The 23,847-nt window shown below is 32.2% G+C and overlaps 1 protein-coding gene across 1 annotated transcript; it reads left to right on the forward strand.

The window, feature by feature from the left end:
* Window positions 1–1,524: 1,524 nt before the first annotated feature.
* Window positions 1,525–12,406, forward strand: LOC123658033. Its single transcript, XM_045593514.1, has 5 exons — window positions 1,525–1,620; window positions 2,292–2,411; window positions 3,427–3,615; window positions 4,075–4,231; window positions 12,357–12,406. Exons 1-5 carry the CDS (start codon window positions 1,525–1,527, stop codon window positions 12,404–12,406), a joined length of 612 nt encoding a protein of 203 aa, XP_045449470.1.
* Window positions 12,407–23,847: the final 11,441 nt, after the last annotated feature.

Raw genomic sequence — 23,847 nt, forward strand, 5'->3', positions numbered from 1 at the left:
GATCTAAAGGAGCCTTTCTCAAAGTGGGCGATAACGCCCCCGTGTGGGCGCTCCAGGCCTAAAGCGGGGCGGTAAGAGATCCACAAAAAAAATGGTGGCGTTGTGTAAAGGCTTGGGGAGGGGGCAATTTAAATCATCCTTCATATTAGTTTTTATATTAGAATCGATTATGTTTGTTTTATTTTGAAAAAATAAGATACTATAAATTTGTCTAATACTGTCTAAATATTATAAAATTGCGTTTCAATAATTATTCTCATTAGCAGGTGTAGCCCGTAAGAATTAACTTGAGACTTGAGCGCCGCTGTGTACTGCGCTCAGGTCTCAAGTTAACTCTTGCGGGTTATAGTAGTCTCGTTTAGAATTAATGTTTAATCTCCGCTAATATAGCTCGCAATAATTAAGTTAATTTTGAATTTATAGTGGTTTTAAGTTAGTGAAAAAATGGGGCACTATAAAATAATTTATCCTCAAAGTGGGCAGTAGACAAAATAAGTTTAGGAAACCCTGATAAAAGTAATACAGTCTTATAAAATATTCTTGTATGATCCTCGAAGAAAGACTGTTGTCTTCTAGCTTGCAAGTTCAGAATGACTGCGCAGCTTGTCAGCAGCAAGGCTGTATTCTCGAAGGACCAAAAAACTGTATGGTCCTGTCTGTATGAATCCTCGAAGGACCAAAAAACTGTATGATCCTCGAAGAAAGACTGTTGTCTTATAGAAAGCTTGTATTTTGCTTGAAGTTGCTGTATTATCTTCCAAACGTCGATGGAAATCCACAGCTTGTCAACAGCAAGGCTGTATTCTCGAAGGACCAAAAAACTGTATGGTCCTGTCTGTATGAGTGAGAGACGACATGTGAGGGAAGGTTACGAGGGAAACCAAACCCAATGAAAGTCGATCTAACACTCTATGAATCTTGTACAGCAAGGCTGTATTCTCGAAGGACCAAAAAACTGTATGGTCCTGTCTGTATGAATCTTGTCAGCAGCAAGGCTGTATTCTCGAAGGACCAAAACGACTGTATGTATCCTCGAAGTAAGACTGTTGTCTTCTAGCTTGCAGGTTCAGAATGACTGCGCAGCTTGTCAGCAGCAAGGCTGTATTCTCGAAGGACCAAAAAACTGTATGGAACAGTCTATGGTTGAGTGAGTGATGACCTGTGAGGGAAGGTTATGAGGGAAACCAAACCCAATGAAAGTCGATCAAACACTAAATTTATTAAGATTATTTTGAGTATATATAGGCAGAAGTACAGACGTCATTTGACGTCATTCGTAGCAAACAAATATCAATTTCATTAGAAATCTGCATAAGAAAAATAACAATTTCGTAATAAATCAACTAAATTAAAGAGGTTACTAATTAGCAAAACAATCATATTGCTCAATGTGCGTTAACCCGTACAATTCTATTTCTTTTTGATTTGTTAATTTTATCTGTAATGCCGTGTCACATTGACAGTCATACTTTTAGATTTCTTATATTTTATTATCATAAAAAAATATTTTATTACTTTAATAGGATGCCGTTTCTAGACAGAATACCAAAAATAGATAAATGTTGTGGGTGTGTGACGGATCTTAAAACTGCAGCAGCTATTATAGCTGTTCTCAGCATTGTTAGTACAAACCCATTGATAAAATTTATCTTTTATGGCAACTAAAAGATATTAATTTTTCTAAATACGGAAATGAACTATTAAATATTTTTGTATTTACTACTTGATAATACTCGAGATATCGAATGCATATTTTTTTATTAATATTGAACTAAAATTAAAATGTGTCTATTTTCACTTAATATATAAAATAACTAATAAGACAAACAATTATTTTATGCGACATTCTTGTATTACGAAGTAAAGAAACATCACATTCGCATCGCATCCAGCCTGTGACATCCCACTGTTGGGCATAGGTATTTTCCTCCATATACGGGTAGGAGAAGAATTGGAGCTTAATTCTCCACGGTGCTCCACTACGGAAAGAAACACGCATTAATGTAATTATCAGCACTAGTAAAACTAAAAAAAGACATTTTTGACAACTAGCGCAGTATAATCATAATATTTTTATTCTACTATGATTTTCGTTATTTAACAAATTCAAACCATGATACGAAAATTAATCAGGCATTTAGGCCAATTCCATAGCATCAAGTTCTATGTCATGAAAAATCAATTCAATGTACTTATACATTTTAGTAACAGGAATTAGAAGAAGCGATCAAAGTGTAAGTAAATAATTACAAAATGTATTGTAAAATATACAAACATTATATTATTTTCAGGTGACTAGCCCATTAGTATCTTGGGCAGTGATAAGACATGCGTATGTTATCCGAATCAGTTGCGTTGTCACAACAAACTCCACCCAACCTGATGTAGTGGACATCAATTTTAACAACGCAGTAAGCGTGTACTTTACTAACAAATAAAGAAAAATAATTTCGCCTCCGAGGAGCTTGTGCTTTACTGTCGCAAAATGATAAATACGGAAAGCGCTTACTAAGAAACCTCTATATTTTTATAACAATGCATTGAAATACACACTTTTATGCAGAGTTGGTGTGCCATCATCATCATCATCACTACAGCCTATTGCAGTCCACTGCTGGACATAGACCTCCACAAGTTCGCGCCAAAAATGGCGTGAACTCATGTGTGTTGCCCATAGTCACCACGCTGGGCAGGCGGGTTGGTGACCGCAGGGCTGGCTTTTTTGCACCGAAGACGCTGCTGCCCGTCCTCGTTTTGTATATTTCAAAGCCAGCAGTTGGATCATTATCCCATCATCAGTCGGCTTTTTAAGTTGCAAGGTGGTAGTGGAACTGTGTTATTCCTCAGTCGCCTCTTACGACACCCAGGGGAAGAGAGGGGGTGGCTATATTCTTTAATGCCGTAGCCACATAGCTTAATTATAATATTTATAATAATTGGTATGTATTATACAAATATTAATTAAAAATCATTTAGAGTCTTTTTTAAAAACTATTCTAGTAAATAGAATCTATTAAAAATATATTATGTTTGACGTTAATATTTGTGATGTATGGATATAAATTAGAAAAAAATAGTTTTAAAGGAGTGCGTAGAGGCGTGCAGTTATAGATTTTCACAATTTTCATATTGAATTTGGACAGAATAACGTCTAACATAATTAATATTTGAAAATATATAATAGGAGAGTTTGAAAGTAACTATTTTGTAAAGTAATTGAACTATTTTATGTAATAACTTAAACCATTTAATCGTAACTTATGTCATTGCGTACTTCCCACACTTATAAAATAGAATCAGGAATACCTAAATCTGACTTTGATCAGGTGTTTTAACTCTATTTTTCGTCAGCATTGTATTTTTATTATCTTAAAACCAGAGAAATAACTTTAAGACAAAATAGAATTAAATTGTAATTTATTTCAGCTAAGTTTTGGTTTCGGAGCGAACGCCGGTCTCGGTTCCTCGTGTTTATCACGCCATACAAACGAAACTGATCAAGATAAACGAAATTCATCCTTCGTCCGTGTTACTAGACACAGTGGCTGGGTAGTTCTGCTGGCTGATGTCGCCTTCCTCGTTAGCAGTGTCAATTTACTTGTCAAATTATTTAAGGTAATGTTTACTATCAGTAGGTATATGAATATTAAAAAAATAAACCCTATGATATAGTTTTAATGGATTGACAAATAAAATCACACTATTTATTCCCACTAAAATATTTTTCTACAAAATTCAAATTTTCTCTTTCTCAAGTAAAACAGGCTTTGGATATATGCTGTAAGACTTTAGTTGTAATTTATTCCTGCTACCGCATTATTTTTACCAAATAACTGCCAAATTCTAATAACATCCCTATTTTTAAATAGAAGAGAAAGAATATAGAATATAAGGTTTATAGCTAGTATTTAAAATTACTATATATGTAAATATAGAACAATAGTTGTAAGCAATTAATGTCTATACCCAAAGACATGATACTATTAATACTTACTATTGTATTGTATATACGTAATCTAAATTTTATATTAGCGTTCCGTTCTATCATTAAATGATATAATTTTAAAATTTCAGGGTCAACACAAAGAGGCATCGCTTATTTTCATAATAGCTGGTCTAATATCAGTCTTTCTTTCTTTGATATATGGAATACTGTACGTATCGGCTTGCGTTTATGTTGGAAGTGGATTTCCAGTTTTCGAGTTCTCATTCGCAGTTGTCGATTTCATACGTTAGTTATTAATATAATTAATGGCAACTGTTAATTTGTTTGAATGAAATATGTTTACTGAAAGAAGTATTCATTTAAAAATAAAAAAACAAACCTAGGTAAAAAAATTGACTCTGCAATTAACTTGAACATCAGATAGAAAATATAAATCATTGAAAAATTAATGTTTATGTAAATTAAAACTGATAACAAAGAACAGAATATGTACTTAAGATTTCTTTTCAGTATGCGTAATAAGGCTATATTTTATTGTTGTCATAAACTCGCACTATCACCTGTCTCCGCCCACCATATCGGCCAGCGAGAGATTTTTTAAGTTCATGACATTTACAATTCTAACTGTATATGGATATTTGATAAGCTTGAGTGCAACTTGCTTTGGGTATTAAATGTAACATTATTATGTATTTTAATTTTCAGTGTGGAACTACTATTTAATAGTGGTGTATTCCTACAGACAGAGGACATCATAAGGCAAAAAATAAGAAAAACATACGAAAAAATTATAAAGAAAAGCCAAACAGTGGAATGTATTTCAATAAAATCACAATATATACATATATTAAGCATGTTTATACTAAATTATATATTTTATTTTATAATAAGAGTTTTATTTTTTACCTTAACGTATTTCGAACTTTACAAAGGTAAAATGTCGTAATCTTTAGTGTTAATTTTATCTATATAAGCAGCTAACATAAAAATTTAACTGTGTATCAGAAGTATATGTTTTGAGAATCTGTGCTTTCTGTCAGATATCACAGTAAAAACGTATTTTTACATTTGTATATTACATCGTAATGTTGAAAATAAAAATTATAAAAAATATTTTATACTCGGAACTGTAATTGCAATATTTTATTGTATCTTAAATTTACTTTAATGTTTTAAATGCAATAATATCTTGACACTTCGATGGGATTATTCAAATGGCTCCCAAAAACGGACAGATTTTGTTGCTGCATGAGAAATTTAAAATGTGCGTCGTTTATAATTGTAATCTTGAGTATGGTATGTACTTATTTACATCTTTCTTATGTATTATAATTCTGTAACGGTATTGCAACGGAGAGATTTCCATGAATGAATATATTGATAATATCTAAAATTTCTTACTAGTGCTTTCGCCGTGAAATTATATTGCAGTTTCTATAGCAGTGATGATTACATTTTGTTTTTAAGTTTTAATTGTTACTTTCTAAAAGAAATATTGAAAAATAATTGAATGTAAATGATCATCCCTTTCGCTTTATTTTTAATTAGTATTCAGTATCATAGACTTTAGTTTTATAGTCATTTTGCTAGTAATATTGTAGTCGATATCTATTATAATATTACTGGTGGGTGGCAACAGACCTGTACTGGGGGTTCAGGTGGTTAAAACGATGGGTTAATTACAATAAAAGCAATATTCTATTTTAAGTTAACGAGTGCTAACACCGCTGAACATTTATGTTCGCCATATTGCAAAGAGCTCTACAATGTTTCTAGTCCTATAAATCTTCCAGTAAACGTACTCAGATGGATTCTCTTTACCTCAGAAATAATAGTAATAACTAGTGCGTTTGCTCTCTTGCTGGGAATTTTTTGGGTGAGATTTATTTATTTTATTTTACAAACCTTATGTTCTGTCAATTTTTAATGGAGTATTTATTTTTATTGATTCCAAATTTTTTTCTTTAACCGACTTCAAAAAAGGGGGTGGTTACTCATTTCGACCGTGTATCTATTTTTTTTTTTATCTATCTTCGGAGATAACTTCGTCGTTTATGAACCGATTTTGATAATTCTTTTTTTGTTAGAAAGGAAATATCCCTGGTTTGGTACCATGATAAGGAAACTAGGATCTGATGATAGAATACCAGAGAAATCGAGGGAAACTCGAAAATGCGTATAACTTTTTACCGGGTATACTGATTTTGATAATTTTTAATTTTATCGGAAGCCGATGTTTATCATATGGTCACATTTAAATTTCATCGAGATCTGATAACAACTTTTAGAGTAATCTTTGATAATCCGTATTTACTTGACTAATTTTTTATCTAGCTACGTTGTCGATATAATTGAAGTCAGTTTGTTTTTCGTTTGCCCGCAAACCCAATTATTATTACAAATCATCAAATATTGATTTATTTTTAAGCTTTACGCATATCCTAAGCTAGTTACTTTTTTGTTATATTTCCAGTCCATACGAGTGACCGCCGACATTTTCATTGCTGCCGTATTGTTAAATTTTTTTGTAACAATTGTGTATACTGTCTTTATACTTATACATGTACAATACACGAACTGCAAATGGTATAATTCACTCTTATTCAGCATCATCTTATATATTACAAGTTAGTATAATTTAATTTATTTAATTCCTTAATGTTAAATCTATAACCTACAAATTTTTAAGAAAAATTTTAGGAATAATTTTTTTTTACTTTATTAATTTCAGATTTATTCTAAAAATACCTAGATATTTCACTAAGTTTTTAGTAAGTCTCTAAATCATCATTAAATCGCTATTGATGTACTTAAATACTTGTAAATATTACTTATAGTAATGACGCCATCGTATATACACCTTTATGTTTCGTGTTATATACTTATTTACATATATTTAAGGTTGCAATTTTAAGATAAATTCGACCTAATTGTAAATAGGTAGGTAAGGTAGGTAATATGTAACTGATATGTTATATTCCGTGTAAGTGCTTTTGTGATATCTAAAACGTGGTAGCGACCGCTCTGGTGTAGTCGTGCAAGTAGTCGCCTAAAACACCGACGACTTGCGGGTTCGATTCCCGCTCGGGATTTGTATTTGTACAAATATTTCTTCCCAGTTTGGATGTCTGTCTAAGTGGCTCTTCTCAACGTACCTCGGAAAACACGTTAAGACGTTGCTCCTATGTTACCATAAATACCTGATAGCAATTGTTACTCATAGTAGGAAACATATTACCCGCAGTCGAGCAACGTCTTGAGTTAAGCTCCAACCCTTCTCCTACTGGGATGTTACAGGCTGAATCATTCATTCATCATTGGTAACATCGCACAGACGCTGTGTGAACATCAAACTACAGCCACTTAGGCAAGCTTTGATCCATCCAACGTTTTTTTGTGTCTTGAGCTCCACAAATCCGAATCTATAGCATTAATTAAACTAATTATTTATACCATATATATTAATAATATATATTAATGTAATAATTAGCAGTAAATTTTTTGTGACAAATTAAGTACATATACATCTAGAAATGTAAGCCTAATTACAAATGAAATTAGTCTTAAACTTAGTAGCTCAAAAATGATCACTACATACATTATAAAATAATATTTATTAAATTACTAGCTGATCCCGCAAACTTTGTTTTGCCATATATGTTATAAACCCCTTAACACGTTCGCGGACACTAGGGCCGATTTTGCAACGCCACTTTTACACTTCATTATTGTATGAAATGCTGTAGCCGCACCGTCACTAGTGAAAAGTACTAAGTATTTAAATAAAATCATAACGGCTATAGCCTTTACCTGCTTTAGCCGTTCCGTCACTAGTAACGATATAATAACTATGCATATAGGACGCAACGGCTATAGCCTTCGTCTGCTATAGTTGTTCCGTCACTTGAAAAAAGTATATAATTATAGAGATAGGACGCACCGGCTATGGCCTTCACCTGCTATAGCCGTTCTGTCACTGTCAAATAGTTTATTACAATCAAATAGGGCACACCGGCTATAGCCTTCGCCTGCTATAGCCTTTCCGTCACTGTCAAATAGTGTATTACAATCAAATAGGACGCACCGGCTATAGCCTTCGCCTGCTATAGCAGGTGCGTCACTAGTGAATGTCTACTACAATACCGATAAGACGCAACGGCTGTAGCCTTCGCCTGCTCTAGCCGGTGTGTCCCCAATGAATAGTTATTACTATACCAATGAGACGCAACGGCTGTAGCCTTCGCTTGATATAACCAGTGTTTCACTAGTGAATATATATAACAACTATATAATAAGAGGTACTATGGGATTCAACGCAATGAAAAAACAAATATATGTTTTTTATTTTAATTTCAAGGAAACTACGATAAATACTAGACAACGCAGCAAAGAACAAGATGCTGGCTTTTAAAGAACATAATATTTTCTCCTTATTTTAATTTGACACTCAAGTTTTTAATGGTAAAATTTTGGAAAATGACAGCCAGTTTTATATTATATTTTTTGGCAGATTCGTAAAACTTCAAATTGTTTATAATTATCTAATAACTTAAACTAATTTATAATGGCACTTTTATCACATTTAGGTAGTTCTAAAAATTATTATTAAGGAAAAATTTAACAAAAATGGTACTTCAAACCTCAACATAATAATATTTTTATTCCTATATTAATTACCTATATTAAAAACTTAATATTAAACTTTGGAAAATCACAGAATTTTCAACAATTGAAAGGCATCGTTAGAACTTGCTTATATTAACTAAACAGTACAATTTTAATCACAGCACGATATTATATCAATTAAACTCTTATAATTATTAGGAGGTAATCATAATTATTATCAGTCGATATTTTCTATTTGGCAATGCCACTGCTCAAAACATCCAGGACATAATGGTGGTTTACTGGAGCATCCCTTGCACCGGTAGCTAGTTTCCTTTTTAATTTTGTTTTTAGAGCATAAGCGGCACTTTAAAAAAGCTTTATTACGTTTACAGTTTTCTGTTTTTGGTATTGGTTCAGGCCAGTGGTTTAACGCTTGCAAAGTCGTCCCTTCTTGGCCCCTGTCCTGATTACTTGTAGGTAGGGACATTCTCGGGTTCCCTGATGTTCTTGGGTTTGTCGGTTTTTTAGAAGTAATGAGATCAGTGCAATTTAAGTTGTCAACACCTAGAAAATATCTAATGACATGTTCTCTGAAACCGAGCATCGTTTCTTTATCGTTACAATGTTTTCGAAACGTATAATAGGCATTCCATAAGGCCATATCAAAAATATGGAAAAAGACTTTCTTATACCACCGTACTGTTTTTTTTTGGAGTCGAATAATAAGACAGCATCTGGTCTGAAATGTCTATACCAGACATATATTTATTATATACTTTGATCTCTTTAGGCTTTGTCAATTGTTTGCCAAATCTATTCCGAGTTACGACCAGTCGAGGGTGGTGTTGTGTTGTGATCATAGTCACAATTCGTTTATCTTTCCAGGCTGAAACATACACCTTTCCTTTTCTCATCCATACATGTTCATCTTTTTTAAGTACTTTGCTCACAACATCTTTCGGATTGTCTTTTCTATCTTTCCTTAAAGTACCTGTTGTATGTGTCATGCAGTTTAAAAGTCTATCAGATAAGGCCACGCTATTGTAATAATTATCCATGTAAAGCTCATGACCCTTGAATAAATATGGCTGCATCAGATTCATAACCAGTCTTTCAGTTTTTGATTTTGTGTTAGTGTCTATGTCATCGCTTGTTTCGTTCTTGCCCTGGTAAATTCTAAAATTTAAAATGTAGCCGTCACTGGTAGTCAGAATATAAAATTTGACTCCATATTTCGCTTTTTTCGTTTTGATGTATTGTCTGAAAGACAATCGTCCGCGAAATAAAAGCAGTGATTCATCCAGAGAAAGCTGTTTATGTGGATTGTATAAATTCTGAAAAGTAGCAATCATTTGGTTTGCAAAACCTAATACTTTATTTATACCTTTGGCATTCCCTTCATAAACACACAAGCATCTCAATAATTGTTCGAATCTTCTCCCAGACATACAGTGAGTGAATATGGGATGGTAATATAGTGGATCAGTGAATGTAAAGAGTTTTCGAATATTCGGTGTTTCGACATGAGATTGCAAAATGCATAGGCCTAGGAATCGCTTTATTTCTTCTATGGAAGTTGGATTAAAGGTTTTTTTTCGACTGCCTCTAGTGTGTGGTCTATTAATATTGCATAATGTAGCACCGTACTTGTTGGTGCGATCTACAAGTTGTTCAATTATTGAGTCAGAAAAGAAACGATTGAATACTTCTATTGGAGACGTATTTGCATCAACGAAAAACTGAGGTCCAACAGCGCTGTCATTGAATTCAAATTCTGGTATAGGAGCAGTTGATGTTTGCCATTCTTCGTCTATGATATGTGGTGACCTAGGACGTTGATGATTGGCACTGGTTATTATAGGTTCCTGATTGTATACTGTGTGCGAAATTGGTATTTGTACTGTCGTCTCAATATTTTGAGTAGATACTGAATTTTTATTGTCCGTCCAGTCAATATCCTGTAAAAGCGTATTTGAGTCTATTGATCTTGGTGGAGATGTATCGGAATCAAACGAAGGTAAATTAATAATATGCGTATGTGATTGGTTTGAATCAGGTGCATTTTCGATATTAGCTGGGGACGAAGCAGCAGTAAAATCGGCAGACTCAACCGAAGCAGGGACATGAACATGTATTCCTAGGTCTTTTAATGTAATTGGAGAATCAACATAAGGCACTTGTTCATCTTGCCTATTACGCGTAATAGCGGCAGACGACATGGCAATAAAGTTATCTGAACATTCAGCCGACTCAGAAACATGAACGCTCCCACCTACTAAAGTAACTGGAGATTCCACAGAAAGCACTTGTTTGCGTTGAGTTGGCTCCTTAGATCTTTTAATAGTATCTATATGTGACTGAATTGCATCAAGTGAATTTTTCATATTAGCTGGGGACGAAATAGCGATTGAAGCCGCTGACTCATCCGAAGCAGAAACACGAACATGTGATCCTAGGCCTTTTAAGGTAATTGGAGAATCTACTGGAGATTCTACAGACAGTACTTGTTTGCGTTGAGTTGGCTGCTTAGGTGTTTTGAAATGCTTTACCTTACCACTGTCCTCTTCAGAGTCAGACACATGAGTTGTGGATGACCCGCTATCTTCATTAGGTATATAGTTAGTGTCTGAACCGTAGTCACCATCACAATCATTTTAAGGATCCTGTTCCGACTCACTTGACAATGATTCGCTATCACTCGGCATTTCAGGTTCCTCTGAACCAGAAGACAGCTCGCCAGAGGAAGCATCACTGAATAATTTCAATAATCGTTCGTTTTCTCTTTCGTATGGATCATAAATTTTTCGTTTACTCCCATTCGGTTCTTGTCTAGACATCTGAAAAGTAGCCATGTTTTACTATTAGTTTTACTCAAATAAGGTAAACGTAAATAGGTAATTTATAGCAAATATTGTATTAAATGAGTATTGTTATATAATATTAGTAACAGTTTATCCATGTTTACTTTAAAAATTAAGTAAACTTACCACTATAGCAGTACGAAAACCGCGTGATAAATATACTCACGACACCTCCGCTCCTGGGGGCACTCGCCGGTCGACTAACAAATTTCCATACAATTGTCGCTGCTATGACAGGTGCGTCAGTGTGCGTGCGCACACAACGACACAAGTGTAGTGACCTTTCGAAGGTGTAAAAAGATATGTTATATGACACCTAGCGATTTGAAAGTTCCAATTTAGGGGCACTCGATGATAAAATATACGGTAGTAATATAGAAAATCGTCTGCTAAAGCCGTTGTGCCCCAAATTGCGGAAAGAACATAAAGGCTATAGCCGGCGTGTCATTCTGAGTAAGTCACTGATGCCTGTTACAGCCGGTGCGTCCGCGAACGTGTTAACCCAAAAATAATATAGGAACAGCAGAATAGTAAATAATCTAATGTGTAAAATTCTCGTGTCACAATGTTAGTTATCATACTCCTCCGAAACGGCTGGACCGATTGGTATTAAATTTTGTGAGCATATCGGGTAGGTCTTAGAATCGGCCAGGATCTTTTTTTCATAACTCTAAGCTACAACGGGGGGGTATATATATATGTATATATATATATATATATATAAAAAGATCCTTCTCCTACATGGGGAAAGAGTGGGATGCCCAGTAGTGGGATATTACAGGCTGAAGCAAAAAGCAGCATTAAAAGATTTATACGGCAACTCATTACATAATAGACATGGTGTCGTAATAACATTTAATTAGGTATACCTATATCAATATATACGCATGTAGGTACTTATTTATATCGTAACATAATTCTAAACATAATTTCTTTTACAGTGTGGACCTATTTTATCATCGTCATCAATTCGTATGAAGAAGAAATGTAATCAAAATGTTTTAAATTACATTTTTAAAATTTAATGTTTTGTTTTTAATTAGCAGAATAAAATGTTTTTGGATTGTTTACTTCTAAAATAATTATAAACGTTCTTCGTGCCAATTCTAAATGAAGTTTCTATTGTAGATTTAAGTTAGAGTTCCTATACATTTATTTACTTATTGTTTGTATACTTTCATGTATTATATTTTGTTGAAGTTATACGTACCACTAATTATTTATTTGTTGGATTCATTGGCTTGCAATGTTATTACCAGAAGTATAGTAATTAGCATTTCTATAAGACTGTTGCCAAATTTTTAATATAATGAATATTATAGAAACGCAATATAAAAAGCCGTGGATGGTCTTTGTTTTTTGTAGATTCTCTTGAATTTATTTATTTCAAGGCAATAAAACTTGATCGTTTATTTCCTTAAATGCAATTATCTCAAGATGTAGAAAAGAGAATCACAAAGACATACAACTAGACCGGAAACCAATACCCGTTCCCAGCGGAAATCAAACCAGCAATTTCGTTCTTCTAATTTCATCTTTTACGCCAGAACGGTCATCATGATATTAGATATATGATGATGACTGTTCTGGTACAGATTAATGACGCTGAAACTAGCGGCTACACTTTATATGTATCTTTAATTAAACAATACAGTCGTACTCTATATAATTATACAAAAGAAAAATAACTGCAATTCTGTACCTACTTGTAAGACTTTGCACTGACTGTTAGTAGACTGTTAGTTCTCGTATTTGTGGCTACTAAATTTACCTTTATATTTGTGTACTATACCTTTTATTCGAGTTATCACGATAATTTTTATACCAATAGGGAATAAACAAGCATTTGAAATAACCCAATAGAATTTTTGAATATCATATCAAAAATGTCGGCGTCGGTGTCGGCGCTCTAGCCAATTAAGCTATATTGATATGATATTCAAAAATGTTTAGAATTTCTAATGTGTGGGTAACACAAAAATAAAATCGTACATATTAACCTAATAGCGGTTATCGTAACCCTACTTACATATGAGGAGCACAACACAGCGCATTTCCAGGAGCTCTTGGTCAAGTACTCAAAAAAGGAACACAGCACTGTTTGAGAGCTGGGAGCAATGGTATGTGGTTGTGATCTTGTGTAACTCCCCAGTTGGTTTGCTCCTGATAATCAACTAGATAGTATGTACAGTGTCTTACCCCAATTAAATTTAGTTTGAATAAATCTTGTGGTGCTTGTCAAGCTAAAAAATATGGAGCAAATTTTGACAATAAACGGGAAAGGGGCGAGGCGTTTCTTTCTATTAAAATATTCACTTAATTATTACATATATTAAAGTTTATCGTTTATATTACCTACATGTCTTTATTTTTATAAGAGATTTATTTTTGTTGTTTGATTGCTTTTTAATCTAAAGAGTAATTATAAAGCACAACAAAGTGATACAATATTTAAACTTATTTATTATTTCCGTTATTATTTACTTAATGATTTTAATGATGGTATAAAGGTAGAGTACTTGTAATTATAACAGCTCCACTTACGTCTTATTAAAATGTTATTGTTTATTATGCAATATTTCATAATAACCTTATTTTGTTAAACTAATCATCACTTTGCGCCAAAAATGCCGTGAATTCATATGTTTTGCCCATAGTCACCACGCTGGGCAGGCGGGTTGGTGACCGCAGGGCTAGCTTTGTCGCATCGAAGACTTTCCTGCCCGTCTTCGACTTGTGTATTTGAAAGCTAGCAGTGGGATGGCTATCCTGCCATCAGTCGGCTTATTAAGTTCCAAGGTGGTAGTGGAACTGTGTTATCCCTTAGAACCTCTTACGACACCCACAGGAAGGGGGTAGATATATTCTATAGTGCCGTAACCTTTTTTTTTTAATGTCAAATAGGCAGGCATTTGACCACAATCTCACGTGGTGTTAAGTGACGATGCGGTCGAAGGTGGAGCATGCCTGCCTAATAACAGCCTATTCACTCTGGCCTTGAAGGCACCCAGATTGTATCGTTCGGGAAACACAGACGCGGGCAACGAGTTCCATTCCTTAGCTGTGCGCATCAGGAAAGTAGTGCCAAAGCGTTTTGTGCGCGTAGGTGGCATATCGATGACATAAGGATGGAACGATCGACCGCGCCTAGTTTCCCGATGGCGGAAGGTTGTCGAGGGAATTAGATCGTGCAATTCCTTCGCACACTCACCGAAATATATTCTGTAGAACACCGAAACCAGGCCAGAAACATCGCAAGCGCATTGCTGACCCAATCCCCATTCCCCCCCAGGAGCTCTGGTCAACTTACCAATAGGAACACAATACTACTTGAAAACAGTATTATTTAGCTGTGATCTTCTGTAAGGTCGAGGTACTACCCCAGTTGGGCTGCTCTATATTTTGAGCAGGAAATTCCTGCTATGCCCTACCTCAGTTATGTACCTACATAGGTAAAATTTAATTCAATAGTTTCGTAGTTGCAAGAACGCCTGTGTGGAATATTTTAAAAATAAGTTTAGTTAAAATTATAGCAAAATATCATTGTTGATAGATTTATGCAGAATCAAAATATTAACTTGATTTGAAAACACTTAAAAAAATTATTTATATGTTATCCATTCAAATATAATATTCTCTACATTATATTGTATAAAAAAAATTCTATGTAAGGCACTGCAAAAATAAAATACACAACTTTCTAGTACTGAAATTTATAACTTAGGTATTTGTCAAGATTATAGGAAGGTGACAGTTTTACGTGAATTTTTTTAATGCCTAGTGAAATATTTCAGCGTTATTTAAAAAAAAAACTTAAAAATAAAGATAGTAGGTCGTAGGTCTATCTACGCACGTAATGTAGGTAAGCCAATAAGTGGGTTTTGCAATATATATACTCAAATTTTTAAGATTAGAATAGAATAAAATCAAATTTGTTTTAAAAATAAAAGTATATAAAATAGTGTAAGCAAACTTAATGTATGCGTTAGCTTATTATGCAGAAAATAAAACATATCGTAAGAAATACACATTTTTGCAAAATAAACAATTGAACTCAATTCACCTTAAGTATGTTTATTTTAATAAATAAACGTGAAGCAACTCAATAGCTCCAGAAATATCAACTATATTTGTAATAGCTTTTTTTCATGCTTTTAGCAAGCAAACGAAGCAAGTAATATATATGCACCTAACGATAACACCAGTACACAACGTATCTAAGTAAATATTTTTAAAGCAAATATTTAGTTCGATAGGTTTTATAAAAAATAAAAATAATTCATATTTTTTTTTATGTTTGAAAATGTCAGAATAAGGTTTGTACTAAAGTAAATTGAAACAAAACAGTATTTTTACGAAAAAAATATGACGATACAAAGTTCATCAGTGCAGCTGGTGTAGATAGGTATAACATTTTTAAGAAATCGATTAAGGTTCTTTAAAAGCTCTACAAAAGAAAAGCAATCAGTCGCGTACTCAGATGAGTACCTACGTTATATGAAATCTTACAAAAACACGAATACAAATAGTAAATATTATTTGTACTTATTATACAAGAATATTCATACTTGAACTTTGGCCATCTCATCTTATATCTTGCAGATTATGAAATGTTTATGTCATCAAATTTTATGCGTCTCTGTAACATTTAATCCGTTGAAATGAAGTGGATTTCCTTTTAATACCTTTTATACGACTAGAAGCGAAGATCACATCTTATTATGAAAATCTTATTTTACTGTCGGCGAAAAGAAATTTCGTTTAGACTATACGAAGTATAGCTGTATATACATACATATGTGTGAGTGGGTGGCGATCGTGTACCTGTGTGTTATTTACTTATTTAAAGGTTTCAATATATGAGTCGACGATGTTTAAGGTAAATAAAATATCGCGCTGAGATAACGCGAGTAACCCGAACTGTCTGCTTAAAATTTAGTGTTCGATATTAAAGTCAGCTACAGCATCGCACGGAAAATGTTAATTAAGGGATTCCGTAGATTTAGTCAAAGAGCCCGCCCTTCATTAAGGCTGGATCCTCGCATCAGCGTAAATGTCACTGTTGTAAAGGTTTTAATTATCGCATCCAAGTCCGACCCACCGCCGACTCGATCTCGTAAAAGGGTTACATCATTTGAATAAAACAAAATTTCAAACCCCCTAATCTTTTGACTTCCCCTTTTAAATGGAAGATAAATAAGTAGGTAAATTATTTACTTTAGAAAATGACATCTTATTTAAAACAGTTAGTTCAGAAAAAGAGTAAAACTATATGGTTTTAAGGCAGCTTTTAAGGTTGGTATTGTTTAGTGGAAATGTGTAGTATAGGTATATCTAATTGAAATTTTTTGCACATGTTTGTCATAAATCCTTTCAAGAGCCTAATACTCGCAAGGAAAGATCAAAAGAAAATGTCCGACGGACAACGATATACACTAGAGAATGTTCCGAATTTTCTTAGAAATATCACCGTCACGTCCCGGCCCCGGCGGGGACGTAAAAAGAAAAGTGTATAAAGCAAAAAGAAAGTATAAAAGTATAAAGAAAGTCACTTCCCTTTGCACGTTTCTCTCGAGTGGCGCCGTTGGCTTTTATTACGGCGGGCACGTGATGCAAAGGCGACCCGGGCTTGGAACTCTCATAGGTATCGAAATGTAGCCATATTTTTACTATTTTCTTAGATAACACAGTCTTATTGTATTCCATTTATACAGCGACCTGACTATATAGGTAATAAAATGAATATACTTTCGCTCGTTATCTTATATGTGATGAATTGAACAGTTGATTAAATACATTTACTCTAATTACCAAAAAGATCGAGACTTAATACTTATTAAGATTTGAAAACTAATTGATTCATGTAAAATCGCTTTATAAAAATATTGTTATACAACGTTCTTGTGAGCCTAATATTATGCCAAAAATATGACGAGCAAGTAATATTTTTCTGTCCCCTGGGCAATATTCATAAGACACATAAAAGGGGACCTTTTTGATTCAAGAGAATTTTTATTTTACATTCTTGTCCTTGATTTTGTGACTCTACGTTATTTTTAAAATACAAAAATATAATTTGTCACTTTTTTCAAAGCCGTAGAAATGTAAGTAGGTATCTATTATAATTTACATAATTATTACTTGAATTATTTTAATTATTCTATTATAAACAAAAAAAAAACACAACCATTTTAAATATTTATATTGTATTTAATATTGCCAAAAATTTTACAAATAATTTAAAATAATAACGCTTCAAAGTACCCGATGAATATTTATTTAAGGAAAGCCGACGGCAAAATACCGACGGTTACAACGACACTTACGCACCTTCATCCTAAATATAAATGAATTTGCTGCGGCTTTATAAAAGATGATGCTGGAACACGTCTTTAAAATCCTATATGAAAACTTTACAACGATTGATGGGTTGATGTCTAGAGGGAGGCTTGTTACACTTTCATCTACCTACCTACAAAACATTAGGTTAATGTATGGATAGCTTTTAAATTTTCGATGCGTTCCAGAAAACCATACATATACAGTCAATCCGAAAATTCTCATAAAATCAATACCTAGTTGTTGGGGTAATAATTAGGTAAAAATTTAAATATTTTAATAGATTTACAAAATTTATATTTAAAATATTATCTACTAATTTATACCAATTTAGCACCTTTCATATCTTTTTCGTTTATATTTATTGATACTTGATAAAAAATAAACCCTGAAGATAATTATTTATGAATTCAATAATTAGGAGTATCTATTATTAATTACATAAATACCTGTTCCGACAAATTGAGTTGTACTTAAATAGAATAAAATAAAACCAAAAGGTTTTTATATCACTTTTTTGAACGTAAGAGATATAATTAAGATATATAGGTATTTTGTATGCATAAAATATAATTAAGAACAGGATTTTAAAAAGATATATAGCTCCATCTCCGCAATTGTGAGTCTAAGGGCCTCAACTCCAGTAAGACTTTTCGTGGTTCCGATAGCCGTAGCAAAACTGCTCCGAATTTTAGTTCCGATTTTTCAAACGACTCAATCCATACAATTGTCACTTAGATGGTAGCTTTTATGGGATGTTATGTGTTTGGTTCTGTTTGGTTGTTCCTTTTCGAGAAAGAGAAAACAAAAAAAAGTAATTTCATAGCGTAACATTTCCTATCGACCAATATCTGGTCGGGATGCATTATCTTTGTTTTTGACAGACTTTTTGTAGGAAATCTGCATTTCAATATTGCAATTTAGGTACTTCATTTTTAGCTGACAAAAAATTAAGCGGCGATTGTCGGTCGTGGGTGGAGGCCCTAAAACAGTCAACTGAGAGAGAGACGCATGCGCGAGTTAAAAATGGCCGCCGATCAATACGAGAAGGCCACCCCATTTCCCCCTCGAGGAAGATCGGTATTTTATAAAGAAAAATAGTTCTTTTTACTTTATTCATAAAATTCAAAATCTTTTACGATTTTCTTAGAATCTTAGTGACTCCATCTTTTGTATCCATCTTCCCTTTAAAATAGATTATACATAGAATAGATAGCTGTTGTATCTAACATCAAACTTGAGTAATATTATAATATGCGTTGTTTATGTCTGTTTGTTCCTTATTATTATTTTTGTGTGAAAAAACTTATCAAGTCTTTTTTCTAAGCAAGTATAATAGGTTGGTATTTAAGATTTTTAAATGTACAACATTTGACCGAAACTAAAGCAAAATAAGCGTTAAATTTTATAAAAGTAAAATCAAATTTCTAAAATATAAATATATAATAAAAAAAATACTTAGATAGTAATAGATAGGTAGCTATAATGACTGTTATATGGAAATTTGGACCTACTACTGACTACTGTAGCAAGCTAGCTGCTGTTTCTTGTTTTATAAATGCTTTACCGTGTAATACAGTTCATGTAAATTATATAAAACAATAGCTGTAAATTATTCTTAAGCTATTTTGTAAAGTTAATGTGCCTATTATTGTATTAGAGTGTCTATTTTGATCTCTTTTATCCATACTCAGACGGTGGAGTCGTCTTTTCAGCATTGTTTCTTAATATATATTTTTTTCAAATATAACAATATATAATAACGATTTATCAATAATTAATTCAGCTATTTATTTATTTATTGCTACTTTATTGCACAATACATTAAAGAATTGTAGAAAAGGCGGGCTTAATGCTAAAATCATTCTCTACCAGCCAACCGGACGTACAAGAGCGGAGTCAGTTTTGTTTTTACATAGACACCAATTATAAATCTATTTGCTTTTCAGAATCTATTTCCAGTAGTTAGTTATACGCAATAAAATATAATACTATCATTCCTACAAGCGTGACATTTACCATAAACGTCAATGTTAAAAACTATTTTTGGTAATTTTGTGAATAAAATAATATATAATATAATTTTTTTATGTAAATAATATAATACTTTTTAGTGTTGTGCATAGATACCTATGAATAATTACGTGTTATTTAATGCTATTGGTAATATTTTTAAACTATAGATATAATCAAATATGTATTTAGTTGGTATTTAGTTGGAATAAATATTTCATATTATATAGTATGTACAAAGTTTGTACAATTATTCATATGGAATAAAAAATAATATTCCTTACGACCAAACGTCATTCAACACAAAACATCTGAATATTCAATAAAAATTACCAGATTATTAAATAACAATTTCAAATACCTAATTATAGATTCTTGCCTACTAAATAAATAATAAACAATATTAAGCCTTAAGTATAAGTAATTTATGTTACAAATAATTTATAACTCCATTAATATTGTAATTACAACCTATTTTATTACGAGATTGATATTAGATATTAATTGAAATTTGTTAAATATATATTAATAGTTCTAAACCTTACTTTATAACTAAAGGCAAAGTACCTAATTGGTAAACTGTGTTCGTATTGTATATTATATAAAATATTTATAACGCCGATAGCCTTGTGTTTGGAAAAGTATGAGTATGTAGATACAGAATCAGTTTACTAAGAGATAAATAAGGTCATTTACCTACCTATAACTCGGTAATATTCGCATATTTACCTATAATTCCGTGTTGTGATTGTCTGTATTTAGTTGCTGTAGGTACCTATCAGAGATCTGTCTCTGAATTAACAGTTTTGAATTGTTCCTACTATAAGATACCATAGATATGACTCATACAAATATAAATACAAAATTTGTTTATTTTTATAAGTTTATTGTGGTTTATATTATGGTTATTTGTGGTATGGTTATTTATGGTTAGGTGTGGTATATCATTATTTGTGGTTCCTTAATTGTTTCAGATATGAAACAGGATATTTTCTGCAGTGTCCTCTCTCTTATCTATGAGCTATTTAAATGTTTCATGTTAACTATATTTGTTTACAAAATACGTACGAGTCTTATAGTGAACTTAAATATAGTGAACTTAAATTTAGTGAATTGGAAGAACAACTCGTAATAACGCGTTAGCTACGGCCAGTACCTACCTAGTTGGGTCAACTCATGGTACGTACCCACATTTAATTATCGCCCTTCATAAGGACCTATGAGACACAAACATATTCCTGATTAAGTAAAAATAAAAGATATACTTTATTACCTATATGCAATAACTACAATGTCAATCGAATGATAATATACTCATCGATGATAGACAGGAGAGAAGCAGACAGCTCAGCTAACAATGGAACCAGAGAAGCAGACAGCTCAGCTAACAATGGAACCTTCAAAAAAACTGCCTGGCAAAAACCAACCGTCTCGCATATAAATACAAATAAGAAAATAGCAAATCAATGACTCTACATCGAGTTTTTACACTTGACCAAATTCGAAGAGTTCAAAAGATTCAAAAGCTCAATTTTGGTGTGAATTTTTAATGTAACAATTGATGTATACCTACATTGTGTATATTAGTCCATATGGTTATCAGCCATTTAAAATTTTAATCAGCAATGTATGTATACCAGTAGATAGATGACTTCTATTACATTTTTTAATGACCTGAGATAAAATTAAAATTATAAATTTTTTAAATCATATACGAGTTTCTACCTCTGCTAACACTAGTAGGTAAATATTTGTGAATAGACAATAATCTGCGATCCTGACAAAACTGCCATATTATGGAAATATTTTATTTGCACCTATAAAACTCATGTAACATTCATATATTTTGAATTAAAGGCTTTTAAAAGTTTCAAAATAGCTCAGATGGTTTCCCCTATGTCATCAGTAAAATGGAAAAGACACAAACGAAACTATTATGTTACGTTTCTTTTTTTATGTGAATTGTATTAGTTTCAATTATTTTATATTATAAATGCAACTTAGCACTAACAGCGACATCTATCAAAACTTGCTTGTACTTTTTCTGTGACTTACGAAAAGCGCCATCTAGTCATTTATATTTGAACTAAAAAGCCTAAGAAGGTCATGTACACTCAATCTGACGTAGCTAGCGACATCTATTAAAATAGCCGTAAACTTTTTCAAATTCCTACTACAATGCTACAATTTTTATGATAGTTCACAATTGGTAAAATTTATGATAGATGTCATTGCTAACGAAAAATAGTTGTGAGTAAATAATAGTAGTTATAACTTTTAGTAATGTTCGCCTAAATCGAATTTTCTGACCTAAATAAATATTACCTAATTGATTAAAAATATAAAAACAATACAAGTATATAAAATATATGTTAATAATGTATGTTTTTATTATAGTTTTATAATAATGATGTCATTGTTAAGAAAAAATAAAATAAAAAAGTAATCTCAATCACATTTTTTTTTTTCATTACAACGCGTCGTGTTCAAACGTCAATTTGCCAATCCATAAATTTCACCAGTGACAATCGCTTATTAAAAATGGAAGCCTCTCCGCAGCGGTATTGGTTCATTTCGGCGCCATTTGCAAAGGGCAGGCCTCCATTACGCCACGCCCACGCTTCACCAAAACTGGGGCCGCCTTTGTGTGGGGCCGCCTTTATGTTCTGCCATCTTTAAAAGGTTCCTACGTTGAAAATAGATATTTCCTAACGAATTATTACAAATCTCAAATTATTAATAAAGTTTAGAAGATTAATAATAATAATTATTATACATAACTAGCTGACCTGGCGAACTTCGTATCACCTTATTTTTTTCTGAAATATAATAATAACATAATATATCAAAATAAAATATAGCCTATCTTTTAAGTTGGATCAAACTACACACGGTGTGCAAATTTGACTAAAATCGGTTAAGTAGTTTAGGGAGTCCATTGAGGACAAACATTGTGACACGAGATTTATATATATTAAGATTTAAATTCAACAAATTTATTTATAAACATGTTAGATAGGTTATGGTTTGGGTATAATATTGACAAAAGCCTTCGATTTTATTATTGAGTACTTATATATTGACATTATCATTGACATATTTGGTGATCATTATAATGCATTTAAAAAGAAACTTATTGCTCATTTTCACAAATAATATAGTTTTTTTTTTTTTTCTTTTTTAATATTCTCTTTTGTAAACCTTTTTTATATTCTACTTGTAATCCTTTTTTTAAGTAATTAATAGTTTTATTTTGTGTTGTGCAAGCTGAAAAAAAAATTGAATGTTATGCATGCTAGTTATTGATATATGTATTAAGGACCTTACTGTATTATACCTAATGTGCTTATTATAACAATGTAAAAATATGTATATTGTTAGTATGCTTAAATAAATAAATAAATAAATAAATTGAGTAACTAACGTGAGTACCTACCTATACGTATACAATTTTAGAAAATAAGTTTTAATTATTATCATTCTTTTTTTTTTTTGATAGATTGGCTGGTACCTATTTTGTAAATATTTTAACTATTAGGGTAATGCTATGCTAAGCTATGCTGCTACCTAAATCTAAGAAGGTAATAATTACTAGGTAGGTACTTACTTATTAGGTTTTCCAGAACCGGGCTCTTTTTTGAGAACCGGGATTTTCGGTACTTTTTAGATTTTATTACATGAAATAAGTATCGGGTTTTCTTAAAAAATGAACATGTAACTAATTGTTGTTAAATTTTAAGTAATTTAAAAAAATAGAATTACCTAGTATTTACCGTAGGGTTTAACTGTGATTGGTGACGTTAACAGCCGTCATTAAAGATAACGAAGAGTCTATAGCATTTGGCATTAATATCTGAAAAGCCTTTGGTCGGGTCTGGCATAAGATAGAGAGTATGCTTGAAAACCACATTAATGATTGAGTTTTACTAATAGTTATAGCACAGATGATGCCTTTTACACTGGTAGATCTATTACCTATGGGATGAACTTGAAAGAGTAGACTCGAGTTTGAGCGCTTACCGCTTATAAACTTCCCTTCATTGTAGCTCCGAATTTCTTGAACTTCTGCCTGAATATTAA

This window comes from Melitaea cinxia, chromosome 11, assembly GCF_905220565.1.
Source record: "Melitaea cinxia chromosome 11, ilMelCinx1.1, whole genome shotgun sequence".
In the NCBI taxonomy this organism is placed as follows: Eukaryota; Metazoa; Arthropoda; class Insecta; order Lepidoptera; family Nymphalidae; genus Melitaea; species Melitaea cinxia.